Here is a 23974-nt window from a genome sequence, read left to right as displayed (position 1 = left end):
TCCCCCAAAACTGGATATATTCTGTTATAGTTATCTCCTGAATAGTCAATGCATTTGTGCTTTTAAAGCCATCATTAAGACTTCTGATATTTTTTATATATTTCAAATTCTGTATTTATATTTAAACACTCACAATGACACACCTCTTAGCTGTGGTTTACCATTCATATTTACAAAGCATTCCATTTGAAATGTAAGGTATTCTCTCACAGTAGATTAAGATGGACTTATATAGATCATGGTCAGAGACTATACAAAAGTAGACCGAAGAAAGGTAAAAGGCAAAGTGGCAAAGCTAATACTCTACATCATAACTGCAGGTATTAACTCACACTCAATCAGATTATTTTGAAGTGGTGTCCCTGTTAAAATAATCCTCCTCCTTGATCGTATAGAATTCATAGCTTTTGAAACAGCAGATGCTTCATTTTTTAGAATATGGCCTTCATCACAAACAACAAAGTCAGGGCCTATAAAAATGTATAGAAAAACAACATTTAATTAATATATAACAAAAGTGAAAGTATAATCAATTTAAGTAAATAAAGTTAATCCTTTTACAGTGCTGCTCATGTGGGAAGTTAAACAACATTCTTATAAGAATAGTCATATTTTATCTGCTGCTGTACTGCGTTCATGTGGCACAAACTAGTGTTAATTATATTGCAATAGTAGAGTATAAAAGTACTACTATAGATGTTACTCAAAAATAGGCAAGAATAAAAATAATCAAAAGGGTGAAAAGATCCCACCAACAGATTTGAGGTATTTGAAAAAACATTTCAAAAAAAACATTTCATTTCTTTTACAAATGAAAAACAGTATCTAAAGACGTATTTTGAAACTAGTACATGTGAAAAGACAAATTTTCAAAACTTACATTTTAAGGAATTATAAATCACAATAGGCCATACAACAGTTACCATTTAACTTACAACAAGTAACACTCTTGCTTGGGGGGGGGGGCGGGGGGGGGCGGGGGGGCACATTAACGCATAAAGACAACTAAACTGATTGTTACATTGGGATGAGGGGTGGTGAGAATGCTTTCTAAGCTGTAACAGATCACATAGCTGAGTGACTCTTTTGAAAGAAATAGTTATTTTACTAAAATAAGTATTGTTTGCTACAGTACCCCACATACAAAATTTGCTTGCTCATTAACATACTAGTAACTAATAGTTACTAGTAATATTAGTAACTAATATTAAATACCAATTTTCAACAATAGCAGTTGCCCAATTACCCCATCTATTAGGTATTAGAAAAAATTCATCTTCCATGTGATTTCAAAAGTAACTGCTTTACACCATGACCAAGTGGGATTTATTCCAGGGATGCAAGGCTGGTACAATATTCGCAAATCAATAAACGTGATAGAGCACATAAACAAATTGAAAGAAAAATATCAAAATGATGAAATCACCCAAAAATAGCTGCAATTACCGGCAGATTGTATAGTGGTGAACCTACGTTTTTCTGAAAAGAAAAAGAAAAAAATCACATGATCATATCAACAGATGCAGAAAAAGCATTCGATAAAATCTAACACCTGTTTTTCATAAACACTCTCAGCAAAGTGGGAATACAGGGATCATATCTCAACATAATAAAGGCCATATATGACAAACCTACAACCAACATCATACTCAATGGGCAAAAACTAAAACCATTTCCCCTAAGAGCAGGAACAAGACAGGGATGTCCACTTTCACCACTCTTATTCAACATAGTACTGGAAGTCCTAGCCACAGCGATCAGACAAGAAGAAAACATAAAAGGCATCCAAAATGGAAAGTAGGAAACAAAACTGTCATTATTTGTAGACGACACAATATTGTATATAGAAAATCCTAAAGACTCCACCACAAAAACAACAGATTTAATACATGAATTCAGCAAGGTAGCAGGAAACAAAATTAACACCCAGAAATCGGTGGCATTTTTATACACCAATAATGAACTCTCAGGAAGAGAAACTAAAACAAAATCCCACTTACCAATGCAATTAAAAAAATAAGATACCCAGGAATAAACCTAACCAAAGATGTGAAAGACTACTCAGAAAACTACAGGACACTGAAAAAAGAAATAAAGGAAGATATAAACAAATGAAAAAATATACCATGTTCATAGATTAGAAGAATTAACATCATTAAAACGTCCATACTACCCAAAGCCATCTATAAATTCAATGCAATCCCTATTAAAATACCAACAGCATATTTCACAGATCTGGAAAAAACACTTCAAAAATTTGTATGGAAGCCAAATACACCCCGAATAGCCATGGAAAGCATGAGAAATAAGAACAAAGTTGGAGGGATCACAATACCAGATATCAAGTTATACTACAAAGCCACTGTAATCAAAACAGCCTGGTACTGGCACAAGAACAGACATACAGATCAATGGAACAGAACAGTGAACCCAGAACTTGACCAATGCCATTATAGTCAATTAATACTTGACAAAGGAGGTAAGAACATACAGTGCAGTAAAGACAGTCTCTTCAATAAATGGTGTAGGGAAAACTGGACAGACACATGCAAAAAAATGAAACTAGACCACCAACTTACACCATACACAAAAATAAATTCAAAATGGATAAAAGACTTAAATGTAAGAAATGAAACCATAAAAATCCTAGAGGAAAACATAGGCAGAAAAATCTCAGACATCTCTCATAGCAATGTGTTTCCTGATACATCTCCTAGGGCAAAAGAAACTAAGGAGAAAATAAGGAAATGGGACATCAAAATAAAAAGCTTCTGCACAGCAAAAGAAACCATCAACAAAACGAAAAGGGAGCCCACTGTATGGGAGAACATATTTGCCAATGACACATCTGATAAAGGGTTAATATCCAAAATATACAAGGAACTCATACAACTTAACAAAAGGAAGACAATCCAATAAAAAAATGGGCAAAGGATCTAGACACTTCTCCAAAGAGGACATACAGATGGTCAAGAGACATATGAAAAAAATTCTCAACATCACTAATCATCAAAGAGATCCAAATTAAAACCACAATGAGGTATCACTTCACACCTGTCAGAATGGCTGCCATCAACAAATCAATGAACTACAAGTGTTGACAAGTATGTGGAGAAAAGGGTACCCTAGGACACTGCTGGTGGGAATGCAGACTGGTGCAGCCACTATGGAAAGCAGTATGGAGTTTCCTTAAAACATCAAAAATTGAGCTTCCATTTGACCCAGTGATCCCACTTCTAGGAATATATCCTAAGAAACCCAGAACAGCAATCACAAAGATCTTATGCACCCCTATGTTCATAGCAGCGCAGTTTACAATAGCTAAGATGTGGAAACAGCCCTAGTACCCATCAGTAGATGAGTAGATAAAACGCTGTGGGACATTCACACCATGGAATACTATGCAGCTGTAAAAAAGAAGGATCTTTTATCCTTTGGGACAGCATGGAGGGAACTAGAAAGTATTATGTTAAATGAAATAAGCCAGTCAGAGAAAGACAAGTACCACATGATCGTACTTATATGTGGAATATAATAAACAAAATAAACTGATGAACAAAATGGATCTAGAGACAGAGAAGCGTGGAACAGACGGAGGGATCTCAGAGGGAAGGTGGGGAGGGGGGAGCGGGTGGGGAAAGATTAATCAAAGAACTTACATGTTCATAAATATAACCCATGGACACAGACCCTGGTCTGGGGAAGGCCTGGGGGTAGGATAGATGTGGGGTGAAGGGGATCAATGGGGCAAAAAGGGGACATCTATAATATTTTCAACAATAAAGATGAAGAAACTTAAAAAAAACAAGTAACTGCTTTAGCATGATTGATTAAATAATATAATTTAATCAATAATATAATTGATTAAATTAAATATAAATTGTTATTTAGCATTCAGATGGGGCTACAAATAGTAAATGTGCATTTTTTAATTATACTTTCTAACAACTGAAATCTATAGCTAGCTTTGTATTAAAAGGCTACATATTGTTTATTTTTAATCCTAAAGTTTTCAAAAGAGAAAAAAAGCATTTTACACAAGTGATTTAAATTATTTCCACCACCTAACAATATTCAGTGTTCGTGAGGGTGTGGTGAAACAGGTACACTTTGTAGGAATAAAAATTAATCTAAATATATTAAAATGTAAAATGTGTGCACCCTTCAACCCGTATTTCAATATGTAGGAATTTATTGTAAAGATATACTTCCATAAGTACTCAAAAATATATAGTCTCTGAAGCATTGTTATGGTAAAAAATTAAAAATAATCTAGAAGCCTGTCAAAGGGGGTTAATGAGACTATAATATAACAAATGTTGCATAACTAAAATTAACGATGTAGATCTCTATATACTAACCTTGAAAGATATGTCAAATATATTACTAAATAAGAAACAAGTTGCAGAATCTATATTATAATCCCATTTGTATTTAAATAACCACCTCAAAAAGATTGATTTTATCTACATATACATATATACAGGGTGTCCCAAAAACATGTATACACACTTTAACAGCTGATAGCTCAATTGAGGTTTCTTTCTTTTCAACCAGACTGGGCTTTAAGCAAAGAAAATTTATCCACTAGACTTTTTTATGGGGATACATAAAAGATAAAATTTATGGTACAAAACCAGCAACAGTTGATGAATTGAGGGTGCACAAATACAGAATGGAATGACTCTTGATGTTTGCGATTCCATTGCTTCGTGTTATCAGTAGTGCCTGGACCAGAACAGTCATCAGTTTGAAAACAGGAGTTGACAAAATTTACTCATTTCTGTAGATTCTTTTAAATTTTGAAAATGAACTGTATGTTAATAAACACTGACTCTATAATCATTCAAAGTTTGTGTACATTTTATGGGGACACCCTATATATGTAGTGAAGTAAAGAATTAACTCTGCCCTAAGAAAGGTTTGGCCTTTGCCTATAGCTTCTGGGAGGTAACCTTTAAACCCCTGGAATGTCCTACCTGATAAGAATTTCTTTGTTTGCTTGAATGGCTTGGGACACACCAGGTAGCCTATGCTAACACAATGTTTATCGTTCAGGGGGCAAATATGGCACCTTTGGGCAATGCAGTATCTTCTCAACCTCTGGAGAGGCTGGAGACTAAAGTCACCCACATGGGTGGTGAACCATGTCTGTGTGATTAAGCCCAGACTCTAGACACCAAGGCTCAGATAAGCATGACTATTTGGCAATATTCTATACATTTCACTGACAGAGCAGCCTTGGAACTCCCCTGGGCCTTGCCCTATGTGCCTTTTCCTGTTGCTGATTTTAATTTGTAACCTTTTACTATATGTAATAAACCATAACCATGAGTATAACAGACAGCTCACGTGAGTCTTGTGAGTCTTAGCGAATTATTGAGCCAGAGGGTGACCTTAGGAACCTCCAAATGTTGCAATATAAAATACATGCTAGTCCTGGCCAGTGTTGCTCAGTGGTTACACCATCGGCCTGAGCACCAAAGGGTCACGGATTTGATTCCCAGTCAAGAGCATGTACCTCGGTTGCAGATTCAATCCCCCGCCCCAGTCGGGACACGTACAGGAGGCAACCAATCCATGTCTGTCTGCCTGTCTCCCTCTCCCCCCCCTCACCTTCCTTCCCTCCCTCCCTTCCTTCTTTCCACTCTCTCTAAAAATCAATGGAAAAAATATCCTCAGGTAAGAATTAACAAAACAAAAAAACAAAAAAATACATGTGGGGGGAAAAAATCCGATTGCAAGATGCACAGAGGATCTGAATAGACATTTTTACAAAAAAGACATATGAATGTTCAAGAGGTACACAAAAAAGGTCCTCAACATCACTAATCATTGGAAAATGCAAATCAAAACCACAATGACATTCTTATAAGTTAGAATGGCTATTTTCAGGTAACTAGTATTGGTGAAAATGTAGAGAAGGGAACCTTGTGTAAAGCAGATAAAAATGTAAATTGGGGCAGCCTATATGGAAAACAGTATGGAGGTTCCTCAAAAATTTAAAAATAGAACTACCATATGATCCAACAATTCTACTTTTGGGTATATATATATAGAGGAAACAAAATCATTACCTTAGAGATATTTGTATTCCCGTGTTCTTGAAACATTACTTACAATAGCCAATTCATGGAAACAACCTAAGAGCCTATTGATGAATGAATGGATTATTAAAAAATGGGGACTATATATACAATGGAATATTATTCAGCCATCGAAAAGAAATCCTACCATTTGTGAGAATATGGGTGTACCTCAAAGGCATTATGCCAAATGAAATAAGTGAGACAAAGAAAAACACAGTATGAACTCAGTTATGTAAAATCTATAACAACTACCTCATAGATAGAGAAAAAGGACTAGTAGTTGCCAGAAGTATGGGGTGAGGTGGAGGCAGGGGGATAGATAATGGATGAGGGTAGTCAAAAGGTACAATTTTCCAGTTATAAGTAAGTCCTGGGGATGTACTACACAGCATCGTAACTATAGTCAACAATACTGTATTATACATTTGAAAGTTGCTAAGAGAGAGTAAATTTTAAAAGTTCTAATCATGAGAAAAAAAATTTGTAACTATATGTGGTGATGGATGCTTAGACTTATTCTCATGACCATTTGGTAATATATACGTATATAAAATTATTATGTTGTATACCTGAAACTAATATAATGTTTATGTCAATTATGTCTAAATAAAAGTAATAAAATAAAATACATGCTTGTATAACCCCAAAAAATTTATAGAAGGATATACATGAAACAACAGTGGGACAGGGAGGAAGGGAACTTTTACTTTTCAATATATACCTTTTTCTTCTGTTTGTATTTTACTTAAGAACATATATTGCATTTATAATTTAACTTAAAAAGCACTATTTATTAACACAACAATAGGAGAGAAAGCCCTATCCTTAGTAAGGATATCTGAAGGAATAAAAGTCGGTAGGAAGACTAAAGTTAAATATACTCATTAATAACCCTGAGTCATTAAAAAGTTAAATAATATTATTCATATTTTGTTTACTAAGATAGGATTGTATATAACATTTCCTGGCATTAAAAATGTTTGTAAATCTTTAATGTTTAAAAGAAGTAGTTTTTCCCAGCCAGGCGTGGCTCAGCGGTTGAGCGTCGACCTAGGATCCAGGCAATCAGGATTTGATTCCTGGTCAGGGCACAGGCCCGGGTTGCGGGCTCGATCCCCAGTCGGGGGCGTGCAGGAGGCAGCCGATCAATGACTCTCTCATCATTGATGTTTCTGTCTCTCTCTCTCTCCCTTTCCTTTCCTCTCCCTAAAATCAGTAAAGATATATTTTTTAAAAAATAAAAAATAAATAAATAAAAGAAATAGTTTTAATTATCTTGGAAATATATTTTCTGGAAAACTTCACTACGATGATATGTAAATGAAGTGGAAGGGTTTGAAAATAGCTATACTTGGAAAGCATTTTAGAGAAAGTACAGAGAGAATACAGCAATGAAGCTCTGGAGGTATAAGAAAAGGGATTTAGAGAGAAGCTTGGAGAAAAGTTCTCCTGTTTAAATTCAAGCCTGACTGAAATAGCTCAATGCACTGTGGAAATTTGTCATTATTTTATATAACAAAATAGTCAGAACTATCTTATTGTTTAAATCAAACAGTACCTTGAATCAATATTGTGTGTTCATTTATGTGTATAAAAGAGTAAAGTGCTGATTCATGCTACAATGTGGATAAGCCTTGAAAACATAATGCTAAGTGAAAGAAGCCAGATATTGTAAGATTCCATTTTTACAAAATGTCAGAAATATTTTTGTGAAATGTCCAGAATAGGCAAATCCAGTGAGATAGAAAATAGATTGGTGGTTTCCAGGAGATGGGTAGAGGGGGCATTTGGAAGTAACTGCTAATGTGTACCGGGCTTGTTTTTGAAGTGATGGAAATGTGGGATTCAATGGAATAGTTTGATTGTTGCAAGCCACTGTGAAAATATTAAATGACACTGGATTGTACACTTCAAAATGGTTAAGTATTTTTTTCTCCTTCCATCACCATTTATCCTCCTTTACCCTCTTCTACATCCCCCAGCCCCTTTTTCCCTCTAGTAATCACCATAGTATAGCCTGTGTCTATGCATTATTTTTTTCCAAATGATTAAATAAATCTTATGTAATGTGTATTTTGCCATTAGATTAAAATGTGGGAAAATGCAGACTAACACAGAAGTTACCACAATGAATAATAAAGTAATTAAGTTGTTTTATGAAATTAACACCAAAAAAACAATTATAGTAATAAAATTATAAATATATGACTCTCTTCATTTGTAAAACCCACTAAACTCTACATTACAAAAAAATAAACTTTAATGTATTCAAACAACAAAATAAAGGAACTAACCTAAGTAACCTTAAAAAATGATGTTTTAACTTCAAATTATGAAGCCATAGAAAAAAGCAATCATACATAAGCACTGTACCTTAGTTGGTAAATTTGTTTCTCATGTTAGTAGAGGTTAACAATTCTGAAACCACCTCACATATATAATGAAGCTGAACAAATAAGTAAATAGATAGTGGACTGTTAGAGCTAGGATTTTCTCTGTTGGAAAGGCAAGTAAAAGATTAACAACAAAAAGTTAGCTAAAATGGACCCTATGACGCTGAATTACAGTGGAAGACAGTATGAAGGGTTATTTTTATACACACACAAACACACATATATACACACACACAAAAATGGATGGATTTGTATACATGTTACCTAGTTTTGTCTGCTGAGAAAGCCTAGAAGTAATGACACGCCAGTAGCAACAAACATACCCATGCCCACATCTTGGTTTATAAACACCATTTTCCAATAAAGGGAACCACGGCTCCTTGTTGAAATGGATGATACTGTGGCAGGGTTAATATAACATGAGCCAGGAGCATCTTATGGTTCCAGAAAATAATGAAGTGCTTAAAAAAAAACCCAAAAGGATGAAATATCAAAGGGACACAGGAACCAACCTGAAAGAACTCCCAATGGCCAAATTGGAACAATTGGAACAACAAAATAAACATAGTGTTAGTTTATACTTTAACATATAAACTAATAATAGCCGATTAGTCTATACCAATATAAGTCAGTGACTGATTAAATAAATGGTTAAAAAGGAACAAATCTTTCCTAAAGAAAAACTCTAAATTTTATGTGTAAATACTGCCCACTACAGGAGATGGAGTTTAATTTTTGCTGTCCCCTTACTTGGGTGGGCTAGACTTAGTGACCTGGCTGCCAAAGAATAAAGACAGGTGAAAACAGTAACTATATAGTAGAGAAACCTGGCCAATACTACCTTAATCAAGTGATAAAAGTTCACCATGATGTCATGTGGATCCAATGTACCCGATATAATGTGACAAGAAGGGCACTTCAGCTCTGGTATATGTATATTATTTCAAAAACCTCTAACCTTAGACTAATCACAACAAAAACAATAAGTATAGACTAGTAAACATTCTACAGGATACTTGAACAGTACACCTTAACACTGACAAGATAATGAAAAAGAAAGAAAGACTGAGAAGCTGCCATAGACCAGATGAGACTGTGGAGACATGACAATTAAATGCAATGTGATCGGATCCTAGAACAGGATGTGGGCATTAATAGAAAAACTGGTGAAATTCAAATATAGTTTGGAGTTTAGTTAACAATGTACCAACCAACAATGTATCAATTTCTTAGTTTTGACAAGACTACCAAAGCAATGTAAGGTATTAGCAGGGGATCTAGGTGCAGGATATACAGAAGCTTCTTTACTATCATTTCCACTTTTCTGTAAACAAAAAATTATTCCAAAATAAAAAGTTTTTTTAAATGTCATTAAATAATTTACATGGAATAACAAATGTTACCCTTCATGTTAGGATCTTTAATTTCTTTTTTATTTCCTCATGAACAATTCAATACACTAAGAACTGGAAATGACTGCTTTAAATTGTTCCAAGGAAACCTCATGAAGAATATGCTGCAATACTATTCACTAGCTTATCGCTCTCTGACAATACAACCACTTCAGGACTTTTAGAAAACTTTTTTTTTTTTAATCCTCACCCAAAGATATTTTTTCCATTGCTTTTCAGATATAGTGGAAGGTGGGGGGGGAGGGGGGAGGGAGAGAGAGAGAGAGAGAGAGAAATATCAATGTGAGAGAGATGCATCAACTGGTCACCTCCCACTCACGCACCAACTGGGGCTGGGGATTGAGCCTGCAACTGAGGCACGTGCCCTTGGCCAGAATCGAACCTGGGACCCAAACTAGCTAGGGCTAGACAACTGTTTTAATCATGAGAAGATAACTGAATTATCAGACCTTAGATTTACAATGGTAAAGTTACTTTGGTACATGTGAATTACATCATCATCTAAAAAAGAGGCAAAAGGGTACAAATTTCCAGTTACAAGATGAATACGAAGAATAAGCTCTGAGGATCTAAATGTATAACACAGTGACTGTATTATATAACTGAAATTTGCTTAGAACTTATTCTCACAATAAAAGGAAATATGTGAGGTGGTAGATGTGTAGCTCAAAGGGGGAATCCTTGCACAATATATATCAAATCATCTTGTTGTACACTTTAAGTATCTTACAATTTAATTTGTCAATTATACCTCAATAAAGCTGAAAACATTAAAAAGTAAAGTAAATAAAAAAGAGGGAAAGCCATGGATTCTAAAGAACACTGTTATTTTTTGGAGTGAAAATTAGACTTTCTCAACAAACATCTAAAGCCTCAATAGTGTGTTAAAGTAATTAGATATGACAAGATGAAGATTGAAAGGAACAGTTATAGATACAAATTATTATTTAAAAGTAATTAATTTTGTGGACAGTACAATTTGCTGCTTCTCCAAGTGGCAAAAAAAAAGTCAAGTATTTGGATCTCACATCATGAGGATTACTGTCGTAAGGATCAACAGTATTGCAAATATTAACCTTCCATAGTGATGACTCTTTAAAAGAGAAAAAAAAAAAACATATAGCAGTTCTTCTAATGACATAAAGCTGGGAAAGAAACTTAAGAACTATTTTCAGAGTATAGAGAGAGCTCTTATTACCATCTAATATTCAGACAGTTGGAAACATCTGCAATTGTGACAAAAGCACGTGACCCATCTTTAATTGTTTACAAGGTCTCCCCTAAAAACCTCAAAGACTTCTAGACTCAGCACATGCATTCTGAACAGCTGGCAACATTAAGGGTGATTTCATTTTCATGAAATTATACCAAAAAAAACAAAAAGAAGGCAAAAAACTGAAGAATAAATGAAACAAAACCAGCTACTTAGTAGTTGTTCAATTAGTATTGTTAATTAAAACATAAAGCACAATTTTATTCAACTTGCTTCTCTCTCTCAGTGCCTGTTAATATCTTACCTGGATCAACCAAAGCTTTGTTAAATATTTCTTTAAGTTTCCTACTCTTCACATTCCTTCCTTGAGCAAGATTTCTGTACATCTCATAGCCTATGATCATAACACCACCATCCTCCTGCCACCTCTGAAGCATGTAGCTTCTCTCCTGAGGACGTTTCACAGTCGCTAATTCAGAGACCTTTTGTGGGAAAACAGAGATTTTTAAAAGTAGGTATTAGTAATGTATGAATACCAAACATCCCCACTGAAATATGCATCACTGGTAATGAAAAATCTTTTTTACTGTACTAATTTCATGCAGTTATTTTAATAATAAAAATATTAAAATATGATACCTCAAGCTTCTCATCATCTTTTAGTCCCTCTTGCCACTTCTCAAATTCATTCATCCAATTCAAAGCAGTATTAAGAGGACAAACCACCAAAGCTGTACTGAAATCCAATTTCTCACACAAAAGAACTGTATGAAGAAAACTAACCACCTACAAGAAAACAAATGAACTTGCCACCTTCATTTCAATATCCACAAAAAGTTAATAAATCAAGCAATCTTTCAATTCAATAGTTGGGTTGTGTGTGTGTTTTGTTCTTTGTTTTTTGTGTTTTTTTGCTTTAAACAATAAAGCAGCCAACCAAAGCTCACAATTTCCAAACCAGACAAAAACCAGGGGAAGAGATATCCTATGTAAAAAGAGGGAGTTCAACTAGATGATTTATAAGAACCTTCCAACTATAAAGCTCAATGATCCTTTGACCAATAATAATAATATGAATATAAGAAGTAACCACACTAAGACAGCTACTAAGTTCCTCACCTCCACAGAATGTCCCTACAACTTTTCAGAAAATACCACAGCCTATTTAAGATAATTGTGTTATAGAGTACGTTTCCATTTTTAAGTGTTCTGAATCTATAATAATTATCTTATGGTTTAAAATTACACATATATTCATTAATTTCACACTTCTGCTACAATTCCTGACATTCAGAAATGTAATACTTTAATAGTGAAAAATGTTTTATGTTCTCATTACTACAGGATGATAGACTGTCAAAAAGTTGTAAAGAAAGTTTATTTCTACCTCAGATTCTTTGCAGATTTTACTGGCTATGCCTGTAACCCTGTTCCTTCACTTCATTAGGATCTCTGCTCAAATGTCACCTCCTAAAAGATGCTTTCCTCTTCTATTCTCCCTTAACACTTATTATCTGAAAATACATCTTATTTTATTTGATTAAAATCTCTCTCCACCACCAGAATATAAGCTTCTCGGGGGAGAGATCTTTTTATTCCTGTTCAATGCTTTATCTCCAGCCCTTATAAGTGTGTCTGAAACATAAGAGAATCCTATATTCTTATATTAATAAATGTGCAAGAATAAATACCTTCATGTTCGTACCTGTAAAGTCTTACCAAGGCCCATGCAGTGGGCGAGAATACATCCTGAACCTGGAGATTTCTTTGTTTTTTTAACAGACTCACAGCAGCAATCCCACATAAACTGAACACCTAAAAATAACAGCTTCATTAAGTTCAATTTAAAGGCCCAAGCTAAAAATCTTCCTTCATAAACATATCAAAAACATTAAAAAATATACAGGAAATAGAATTTTAAAAAACAAAAAAGAATTTCTTAAATGTAAATGAGGATCCCCCCAATCCCAGCTCCCATTAAGTAGAAAAAAGACAGTGAAAACAAGCACACAACAAGGTGATTTTCTTTCATTCACCTTCTCTAACCTATCACAGCAGACCTTCTCCATTCCCTGAGATTGTCCAAAGAGACATAGGAGTAATCTAAAATAGAAACTTTATCCAAAAAAAAAACAAATTTCTATCAAATATACTTTCAGGTTTATTGGGTAAATCAATAAAACAACAGGAGATAATTTATCATTTCTCCCTTTATTCATTAGTAAAGACTAAACAAGAAAGGGGGCTGACTACCCAAGGAGTAGCAACTGTAGAACTTCCCTTATAAATTCATTTACATACACACTCAAAACTGACTTACTGATTCCACTCTAACAAAGCAGAGGACAGGGATAATTTGTTATCTTTCTAATATCAATATAGAAAAATTATTAACAAATGTACCTCAAAATGTTGAAATAGCATTGCCTGACAAAGGTTTTTAGCTAACTGTAACTCTCCCTACCACACAGCTGACCTTAATCAACCACTGCAGACTAGGTGAGATTCACTTTCCATATATACCCATTTGTAAGTGGCACTTACATCCCCTTTTGTAACACTTATTATCACTGCAATCATTCAATTTTGTTCTTCCCCATTTGCTTATATGCTCCATAAGGGCACGGATCATGTTTGTTTTGCTCAACAATGTACCTCCAGTGCTTAGCAGAATATGAGGCACACAGAAGACGCCAAATATTAGTAAAACTTGATTTTAAATGCTTTAATCATCAACAGTTTCTTACCATCTACTTGATGGGGTTTCAATTTGATAACCATATTTCTATGAACCTGCACTAACGGTTCTTTGGTTTCTTCATCTTCATCTAAAACCAGCTTGGTTGTTATTGGACACTTGGTGGGTGAAGCATCTTCAATTTCTATCACCTACAAGAAAGGGAATTATAGTTAAGCTCATAGAAACCTTGCAAACAAGGGTGGAGTATTACTCTTACTAAAAGAAATTGTTCAAAATATAAACATATCTACCTCCAAATCACACATCCAATATTTTGGCTTAATAAGACCAAGACAGATCGCAAGCTTACATGTTTTCCAAAGTCAAAAGCCTCCACAAGACTTTGAATTTCTATGGCAATGTCAGTAATTTAGCTCATCAGTTCTCACCCTGGATATCTCATAGGTAGAACTGTGAGAAAAGAAGTGCTCTAAACTAATATATGGCGCCACTGCTAAAATCTGAATAGACACGTGGCTCCCAGACAGGGATGATTCTATTCCTCCAAAGGACATTTGAAAACGTACAAGGGCACTTATGGTTGTCACAATGACTAGCCAGGACTGGTATTTAATGTAGGTGGAGGGGAAGGTAAGCATAAATGGTCCACAATGTGAAAGGCTGTCCCAAACAAGAACTGTCCAACCCAAGATGCCAAAGCATTCTCACTGAAAAGTATTGTGAAAGGAAAACAAGAATTAAAAACACTGGTTTGAAAGCCATACACTCGCCCAACTGGGTGTGGCTCAGCGGTTGAGCATCAACCTAGGATCCAGGCGATCGGGGTTCGATTCCTGGTCAGGGCACATGCCCGGGTTCCTGGCTCAATCCCCAATGACTCTCTCATCACTGATGTTTCTGTCTGTCTCTCTCTCTCCTTTCCTCTCTTGAAATCAATAAAGATATATTTTTTTAAAAAAAGAAAGTCACACACTCAAAAGTATGACAACAACCTATAATACCCTCTAATTGCAAAGAATAACAGTAAGCTCGAGCTATTTAGACACGAATACACATGAACATGTGTGCATAAATTTTTTTGCTGTCTTATCCCAATGTCTAGCCATTACACAGTATACTCAAGAACTGTATAAAGTACATACAAATATTCCCATTTTACAAATTAAAAACAACTAAGGAAGAAAGAAGTTAAATAACTCATACAAGGTCATACAACTATTAAGTATCACAACACTAAGATTTATACCCAGAGGGTAGAGTTCTAGAGTCCATGCTCTGAATCACTATGCAATACTACTTTAATAAAGGAAATGCTTGTTTAAACAGTTTTATGGTTCCATGAAAATCAATATAAATTCATGATTTTAAAATTACATGCATTATGATGTTTAAGAAATAAAATTTCCTCAGTATTTTTCTTATTTAGAACTGTAAATATGAAGGAATGGATTATTTAATATTAACTATACAAATTTTCCTAATGTAAAAATAGACAGCATAGTATAATGAACCCAATTACCTATTACCAGCTTCAGAAATTATCAACTTCTGGCCAGTTTTGTTTCACTAACAACCTCTCATCTAATCTCCAACTCCTCAGATTCCACAAATAATTCTGAAGCAAACTTGAGAAAGTATGTCATTTCATCTATAAATGTCTTAGAATAACTCTTAAAAGGATACACTCTATTTTTAAAACCATAACTACAGTAACATCACATGGAAAAAAATTTAAAATGTCACAAATTTGTAATAAATTACCTGACTAGATATTGCATTTACATAAAACTATAAATTATATACAAATCAAGATTAATACTAGGACAGAGTGTGGTTGAGTACAAATAGCACAGGCTATTTATATCCCAAACTCTATTTCAACGAGTTACTTATACTCAGTTTCTCCATCTGAAAAATGGGAATTATAAACAGCCCTCACGGGTTATTGTATAAATTAAATAAGGAGATGAATGCAATGTATCTGGCATAGACTAAGTATCCGTTAAATTTTTATTGTGTCCTAGCTTCATATCACTGAGGCAAAGCCATTAGTCAAAATGGAAAATTCCCTGAATGTCTTCTTTTCAAGGTGTGGTGGGTACAATCATAAACCAAGCCCCAATATTGATATCCTCTGGTGTAAACACCCCATACAATCCTATCCTTCTGACTGACGTGTAAGAGAGGTTGTCTTACTGGCTGGTCTCAAAGATAATCAAACCACATTCTGCCAACAAGTGAGGTGGGAAAGGAAACAGTCTTACATGAAAATTGCAGTTCTGGCTAACACTTTAATATCAACTTAGTGAGACACTGAGCAGATGACCCAGTAGAGCTAAGCTAAGCCACTCTCAAATTCCTGAACTAATACATGCCCTGGCTGGGTAGTTCAGTTGGTTGGAGTGTCATCCCATACACCAAAAGGTTGCGGGTTTGGTTCCCGGTTAGGGCACATACATAGGTTGCGGGTTTGATCCCCAGTCAGGGCATATACAGGAGGGAACCAATCGATGTTTCTCTTTTTTTTCTTTCTCTCTCTCTCTCTCTCTCTCTCTCTCTCTCTCTCCCCTTCCTTCCCTCTCTCCTTCCCTCCCTCCCTCCCCCTCTCCCTTTAAAAATCAATAAAAATATATCCTTAGGTGAGGATTAAAAAAACTAATACAGAAGGCTTTAACTAAGACTTTGGAACCATAAGTTTATTAGTGATTTATATGATATTTTTGTTATTAAGTGCTGTCTTCAGGATTAGGCATTAGTAAATCTTCCTCCCAATTATAGGAGATAATTTATAAAGAAACTGTCCACTTATTATTACTAAGCAGATGTGTTTATGCACTCAAGCTATAAAGAAAATTTATATAACTAATAAAAATAGATGGCAATGAAATGGGAGAACTTAGAGAAGATGATAAATGAAGCTACAGTAAAGAATTAATAAGGACATGAAATGTATCCCACATATGAATTGACAAAAGAAATGGAAACAAAACCATTTAAACAACATATTGAAAAGGTGGAGCCCAACTTCTGCTGTGTATTATGAAATGATGCATTGAATATTAGCAGATTTACCCTCCTGCTGTAACAATTAGAAAACTAGACAAAATATATGAAACAGATTATTTTCAGACACTGGATAACATGCCCCAACAGGACACTGATCCCTGAGAGAAGTAAAAACAAGAAGGAGGGCCCTATATTCCCCCTGGATTGCTGCCTGAAGTCACTATCCAGAATCAAGGAAAGAGTATCCCAAGCAGATTACTGGAGTTGTGCTGAGTTGAGGAGACAAAGGTGAAAATGAGATGGATGAATAACTACAGAAACTACAGAGAGAGAAAAACTACACAAAAAGACTTCTGGAAATCAAGATGAGAGGCACTGTGAGTTTTAGCTGAATACTAAAATGTACAACTCCACAAGGCCAGACAAAGAGTGAGAAGCTATTAATTAAACAGTCCCCAGTGATCGTATAGCTCTAGAAAGCATGCAATTACAGACAAAACAGAGTAGAGAGTCTTCAAGTATAACTGATGGCATTCAGTAAAGACCAGAGAAGGGTCAAACATTAGCAATGGGTCAAAACCATACATAAATTAAAGGGTACTTAAGACACACCTTAACAAATAAATTTATTTATTTTAAATAAATATACATAAAAATAAAGTGACTTAAATGCCTGTAGAGAAAAACGCCAAGCACTCTCTAATAGAAGACTACAGAAACTCAAAAACATCGAAATTACAATGTCCATTTTTTTTAAATTTATTTTATTGTTGGGAGTATTACAGATGTCTCCTATTTCTCCCCTGTTGGCCCCCTCCATCAATCTCCCACTCCACCCCAGGCCTTCACCTATCTATTGTCCATGGGCTACTCATATGCTTATAAATTCTTTGGTTAATTTCTTCCCACCTTCCCTCTGAGATCTGTCAGTTTGTTTCATGCTTCCACGTCTGTAGTCCAATCTTGTTCATCAATTTATTTTGTTCTTTAGATTTCACATAAAAGTAAGATTAAAATACCAAGAGCATATTTTACAGAACTAGAAAAAATATTCCAAAACTTTATATGGAACCAAAAAAGACCCCGAATAGCCAAAGCCATCTTGAGAAAGAACAGAGTTGGACAGATCGCTATACAGAATATCAAACTATACTACAAAGCCACTGTAATCAAAACAGCCTAGTACTGGTACAACAGGCATATAGATCAATGGAACAGAACAGAGACCCCAGAAATCAACACACACCATTATGATCAATTAATACTTGACAAAAGAAGCAAGAGCATACCATGGAGTAAAGACAATCTCTTCAATAAATAGTGTTGGGAAAATTAGACAGATACATGCAAAAAAAGAAACTAGACCACCAACTTACTCCATACACAAAAATAAATTCAAAATGGATAAAAAACTTAAATGTAAGTCACGAAACCATAAAAATCATGGAAGAAAACATAGGCAGTAAAATCACAGACATCCCACGTAGTGGACTTTTCACTGAGACATCTCCTAGGGGAAGAGAAACAAAAGAAAAACTAAACATATGGGACTACATCAAACTAAAAAGCTTCTTCACAACAAAAGAAAACAGCCTCAAAACACAAAGGAACCCCACGGTCTGGGAAAACATATTTGCCAAGGATGTATCTGATAAGGGGCTAATTTCCAAAGTGTACAAAGAACTCAAAGTACTCAGCAAAAGGAAGACAAACAACCCAATTAAGAAATGGGCAAAGGACTTAAATAGACACTTTTCCAAAGAGGACATACGGATGGCCATGAGACACATGAGAAAATGCTCAACATCGCTAATCATCAGAGAGATGCAAATTAAAACCACAATGAAGTATCACTTCACACCTGTCAGAATGGCTGCCATCAACAAATGAACAAACGACATGTGCTGGCGAGGATGTGGAGAAAGGGGAACCCTAGTACACTGCTGGTGGGAATGCAGACTGGTGCAGCCACTATGGAAAACAGTATGGAGGGTCCTCAAAAAATTAGAAATGGAGCTGCCGTTTGACCCAGTGATTCCACTCCTAGGAATGTATCCTAAGAATCCTGAAACATTCATCAGAAAGAATATATGAACCCCTATGTTCATGGCAGCACAGTTTACAATAGCTAAGATCTGGAAACAGCCCAAGTGCCCATCAGTAGATGAGTGGATAAAAAAGCTGTGGGACAGTTACACCACAGAATACTATGCAGCTGTAAAGAAGAAGAATCTAGTACCCTTTGGGACAGTATGGATGGATCTGGAGAATATTATGCTAAGTGAAATAAGCCAGGCAGAGAAAGACAAATAACGCATGATCTCGCTTATACGTGGAATCTAAAGAACTTAATAAACTAATGAACAGAATAGATTCAATGACATGGAAGCATAGATGAGACTGATGAATGTCAGAGGGATGGAGGAGGGCGGGTGGGTGGAGGGGGAGAGAGTAACCAAAGAATTTATATGCATATATGCACAACCCAAGGACACAGACAATGGTGGGGAGAGGGACTGGGGAGGGGGAAGGGACGGGGTAGAATGGGTCATTGGGGAGAAAAACGGACATCTGTATTTTTAAACAAAAATAAAATTTAAAAAAACACACACATTTAAATGGAAACCATAAACCCACAGATCCAACAAGTAAAAGGAACACCGAGCAGGATAAAAACTAAGATTACCACAATAATCAATACCTGAAAGCTAGTGATAAACAGAAAATCTTTTAAAAATCATTAAAACAATCTTTTAAATTAAAAAAAGACATTACACACATAGGGGCAAAGATAAGGAAGACGGTAAACAACATGTCATACAGAAATACCATCTTTAAACAGATGAAAGAAAAAAAAATTATCAACTTAGCATTCTGTACCCAGAGATAATAACCTCCAAAAAATGAGGGGGAAAGGGAGATGTCAACAAAATGATGGACTGGGAAGCTCAAAGCTCTCATTTCCACACAGAAATGTCAAAGAAAAAATAATCAGAAACTGTCTGAAACAACTTTGTCAGTGTTCTGCAAAACAGTTAAAAGTTTACAGCAACCAAGAAAATAACCAGTCAAGAAAAAGCCATCTTCAAAATGGTAGGAAAGTTTTATGTAATTTTTACTTGTCCTTACCCCATCACCTCGGAAGTGATAGTCTTTTACTTCAAGCCAGCAGCAGCTTGGTTACCAGTTCTCTCCCTCAAATGAGGGAGCACAGCAGACTTTACTTACAAATTATTGTGTACACCTGTTCTAACCTGTCTGGGGGATAACTGAAGGGTTGACATAAAACTCTTGTTACTGTTTCACCTAACTTGAAACTCTGGTGGAAAAAACAGAATTCAGTTTATTTAAAAAAGAAAAAAGCATCCTGGCCAGTGAGGCTCAGTTGGTTGGAGCGTAATCCATGCACCAAAAGGTTGTGATTTTGATTCTGGTCAGGGCACATACCCAGGTCGAGGGTTCAATCTCTGGTTGGGGCACGTGAGGGAGGCAACAGATTGATATTTCATACCAATGGATGTCTGTCTGGCACCCCCATGTCTCTCTCTCTCTCTCCCCCTCTCTATCTCTCTTTTCCCCCCTTACTCTATCTGAAATCAATAATAAAAAAATAAAAAACTACAAGGCAACTATAAACCCATAGGCACCAGGGACAAGACATTACAGGTGGAAACACAAAATTGACCTCCTAAGGACCAGAGAAGAAGCTGGGGTGAGACTTTTGGAATTTAGAACATTCAAAACCAGCAATACACACAGTTTTGCTTTAAAGATGGAAAATGAATTCATCTTAAATATATAGAAAAAGACCCCAAAACATTATTAACTCTAATAAATGCAAACCAAAAGCACACACAAAAGAATGTAATCATTCTACACTATGTGTATGTATACATGCATATGTGTGTGTGATATACACATAAAATATGCACTATGTAACCCTGTTGTGAATATTTACATAGTTATAGTCATGCGAAAACTGACTAATGATTTTACCAGAACTGTGATGTAACCATACTGAGAGAATGGGAAAAGGAAACTATCTTTGGTGGGTAGTAAATGAGAGCTAAATCCATAACTTCCTAATAATGCAATGAGAAATGAAGAAATAGAATAAGCATATTAAACAGAAACATATAGGTAAAAGCAAACAACAGCTAAAAGAACTGAGTCATTTCCTCTGAGTAGACAATCCAGGTAGAACAGAAAATTGTTTCTTTTTCAATGTAGCCTTAGAGTAATATTTGATTTTAACGAAGCATATACATATATTCAATTTAATATACATAAAAATTTAATTAGAAAATAAACATGATAAACCAATTAAAAGTACATGGAATATGATGACAAACATTTAAATTGCTTGAAATAACAGAGAGAGGAAATGGGGTGATGAACACACAATACAGTAGATATATTGTGGAATTGTGTACCTGAAACCTGTATAATTTTGTTAACCAGTGTCAGCCCTATAAATTCAATAAAAAGGAAAAAAAATGTTTTAAGGGAGAGAAAAATATAGCATATGCTACATACAATGATGTGATTATGTGAAACACATGTATGTATACTGATAGGAATCAAAATTAGAAAATTATAATAACATAAGATTTTTTTTTTAAATATATCTTTATTGATTTCAGAGAGAGGGAAGGAGAGGGAGAGAGAGAGACAGAAACATCAATGATGAGAAAGTCATTGATCGAGCCCTCAACCTGGGCATGTGCCCTGACCGGGAATCGAACCCCGATCGCCTGGATCCTAGGTCGACGCTCAACCGCTGAGCCACGCCCGGCTGGGCAAGAAATCTGTGACTGGCTGTGATCAATTAGTTGTAAGACACCACTGCACTCGGATCAGACAAGATTTTAATGTCTATTTACCAAAATGTTGTTTAAATTTTTAAATAAAATTAACATCACCAAAAGAGACAACTAGATTTAAAGTACCTCTAAGTGAAATGCAAGAGGAAGTATATATTTCAATCTATGAGTATTTTTGTCAAAAAAAGAACTGACTTGCCCAGAAGGCGTGGCTCAGCAGTTGAACATCAACCTATGGTCCAGGAGATCACAGTTCGATTCCCGGTCAGGGCACATGCCCAGGTTTCAGGCTCGATCCCCAGTGGGGGGCGTGCGGGAGGCAGCCGATCAATGACTCTCTCTCTCATCATTGATGTTTCTGTCTCTCTCTCTACCTCTCCCTTCCTCTCTCTGAAATCAATAAAAATATATTTATAAAAATAAAATAAAATAAACTGACTCTATATCTGATCAGGCATCTATATTCAAGTAATAGTTTATAAGACATACAGGAAACAATGAAAATACAAAACAGGGGTGCAATCAGCAAAACTCAGAATGTAGGAAACTCTATACAAATAATCTGGTTTCTTAAACAAAGGTACTATAAGGAAATCTTCAGGTTAAAGTAGAATAAGAGACATAGCATGCAAATGCAACATAACATGTAGAGAGTGAAACCTTCTTAGGATTCTGGTACACACCAACTATTTTTAGAAACCATTACTGTTTTGGAGGAAAATGAAGAAATTTTAAATAACTAGATATTTGATATTATGGAATTATTATTAACGGTTTAGTGTAACAATGATACTGTGGTAATGTTTAAAAGGTCTTCATCTTTTTACAATATATTCTGAATTATATTACGGACAAAATGCGATTTCTGAGACTTCAACAAAATAATCTGAAGGTGAGAGAATAGATGAAACAAGACTGGCCATGTGTTGGTAACCTGAAGCTGGGTAATGGGTACAAAGAGATTTATAAAACTAGTCCCACCATTTGTACATCTGCTTGAAAATTTTTACAATAAAAACTTTATTTAACCATTTTTCTATCCCAGATAAAACACAATCATGTTGGTCATCATTTAATAATCTTAACTCTTTCCATGTACCTAATTATATTAATAAAGCCTAATAAAGATTTTTAAGTTGCATAAAACAATGATAGTAGAAAAAATTCAACTGTCACTAAAAATCTGTGATTGATTACAACATTCTATTCTTGTAACACTGAAATATATCTATGAATCTATAAAAGTGACGTTAAAAAAATCATAAATAAAAATTTATTTACCTCTCTCAATTTCTCTCGCTCACGTTCCCTCTCAGCAATACGTTTTCGCCTCTCTTCCTCTTCCTTAAGAGCATTTTGTGTTTCTGTCCTTAGTTTATCATCTTTAAGGATCTTTCTAATTTTCTTTCTGCCTTTTCCAGGCGACTTGGAATCATCATTTTCATCTTCTTCTTCCTCTTCCTCTTCATCATCTTCTTTATCTCCTTCTTCAGAATTACTCTATGGAAATTAAATGATCAGAGGTAAATATAACAAATTTGCCGAGTTTATCCATTTCCTATAAACATAAATAACATACCAAAGAAAGGTGAAAGAAAACAGACTGAAAACCTTCAGAATTATTCTTTACAATAAGGAAGAATATTAAAATACAAACAACCCCCAAAACGGGGGCAAGGTACTGGCACAGACTTTTCTTTAAGGAAGATATAGAAATGTTCAGGAAGCACATGAATAGATTCTCAACATTACTTGTCATTAGAGAAACTTAAATCAAAACCACAAATGAAATGTCATTAGGAGGGCTATTAAAAACAAAACAAAACAAAACAGAAAGTAAAAATTGTTAGTGTGGACGTAGAAAAGTTGAAAGCCTGGTGCATTAGGAAAACAGTGTGCCAGTTCCTCAAAAAGTTAAACATAGAATTACCACATGATCTGGCCATTCCACTTCTTAGATTATAGTCAAAAGAATCAAAAGCATGGACTGAAACAGATATTTGCACACCTACCTTAATAACAGCATTATACACAACAGCCAGAGATGGAAACAACCCAAATGTACATCAACAGATAAATAAATAAACACAATGTGCTATATACATACAATGGAATATTATCCAGCCTTAAAAGGAAAGGAAACAACGACACATGCTACAACATGAATGAACCTTGAAAATATTATGTCAATGACCATAAGTCAGACACAAAAGGGCAAATATTATATAACTATACTTAAATGAGCTGCCTAAAAATAGGCAAATTCATAGACACCGAAATTAAAATAGAGGTTATGAGGGGCTGGGGTTAGTCAGGAATGGGGAGTTACTGTTTAAA

General features: G+C 35.0%; 1 protein-coding gene and 1 non-coding gene across 9 annotated transcripts in view; one reads left to right on the top strand and one right to left on the bottom strand.

Moving 5' to 3' along the window:
* The window catches only part of ATRX (ATRX chromatin remodeler), a 263885-nt gene that overhangs the window by 116455 nt on the left and 123456 nt on the right, over positions 1 to 23974 (bottom strand). For all 8 annotated transcript variants that reach the window (XM_087813462.1, XM_016207255.2, XM_087813461.1 and 5 more), the window contains 6 exons: positions 22919 to 23137; positions 13855 to 13996; positions 12813 to 12922; positions 11747 to 11893; positions 11412 to 11589; positions 333 to 470 (listed from right to left, as the gene is read on the bottom strand). In XM_087813462.1, the coding sequence (XP_087669588.1) occupies positions 333 to 470; positions 11412 to 11589; positions 11747 to 11893; positions 12813 to 12922; positions 13855 to 13996; positions 22919 to 23137 (934 nt within the window). The remainder of the gene's footprint in view (positions 1 to 332; positions 471 to 11411; positions 11590 to 11746; positions 11894 to 12812; positions 12923 to 13854; positions 13997 to 22918; positions 23138 to 23974) is intronic.
* Positions 1412 to 1485, top strand: LOC148090481 (small nucleolar RNA SNORD65). Its single transcript, XR_015713783.1, has one exon. It is a non-coding gene; the product is annotated as a small nucleolar RNA SNORD65 (small nucleolar RNA).

The sequence above is a fragment of the Miniopterus natalensis genome, chromosome X, assembly GCF_054644295.1.
Source record: "Miniopterus natalensis isolate mMinNat1 chromosome X, mMinNat1.hap1, whole genome shotgun sequence".
Classification (NCBI taxonomy): domain Eukaryota; kingdom Metazoa; phylum Chordata; class Mammalia; order Chiroptera; family Miniopteridae; genus Miniopterus; species Miniopterus natalensis.
Note: the sequence above shows the minus strand (reverse complement) of the source record. Positions and strands in the feature narration are given on the sequence as shown.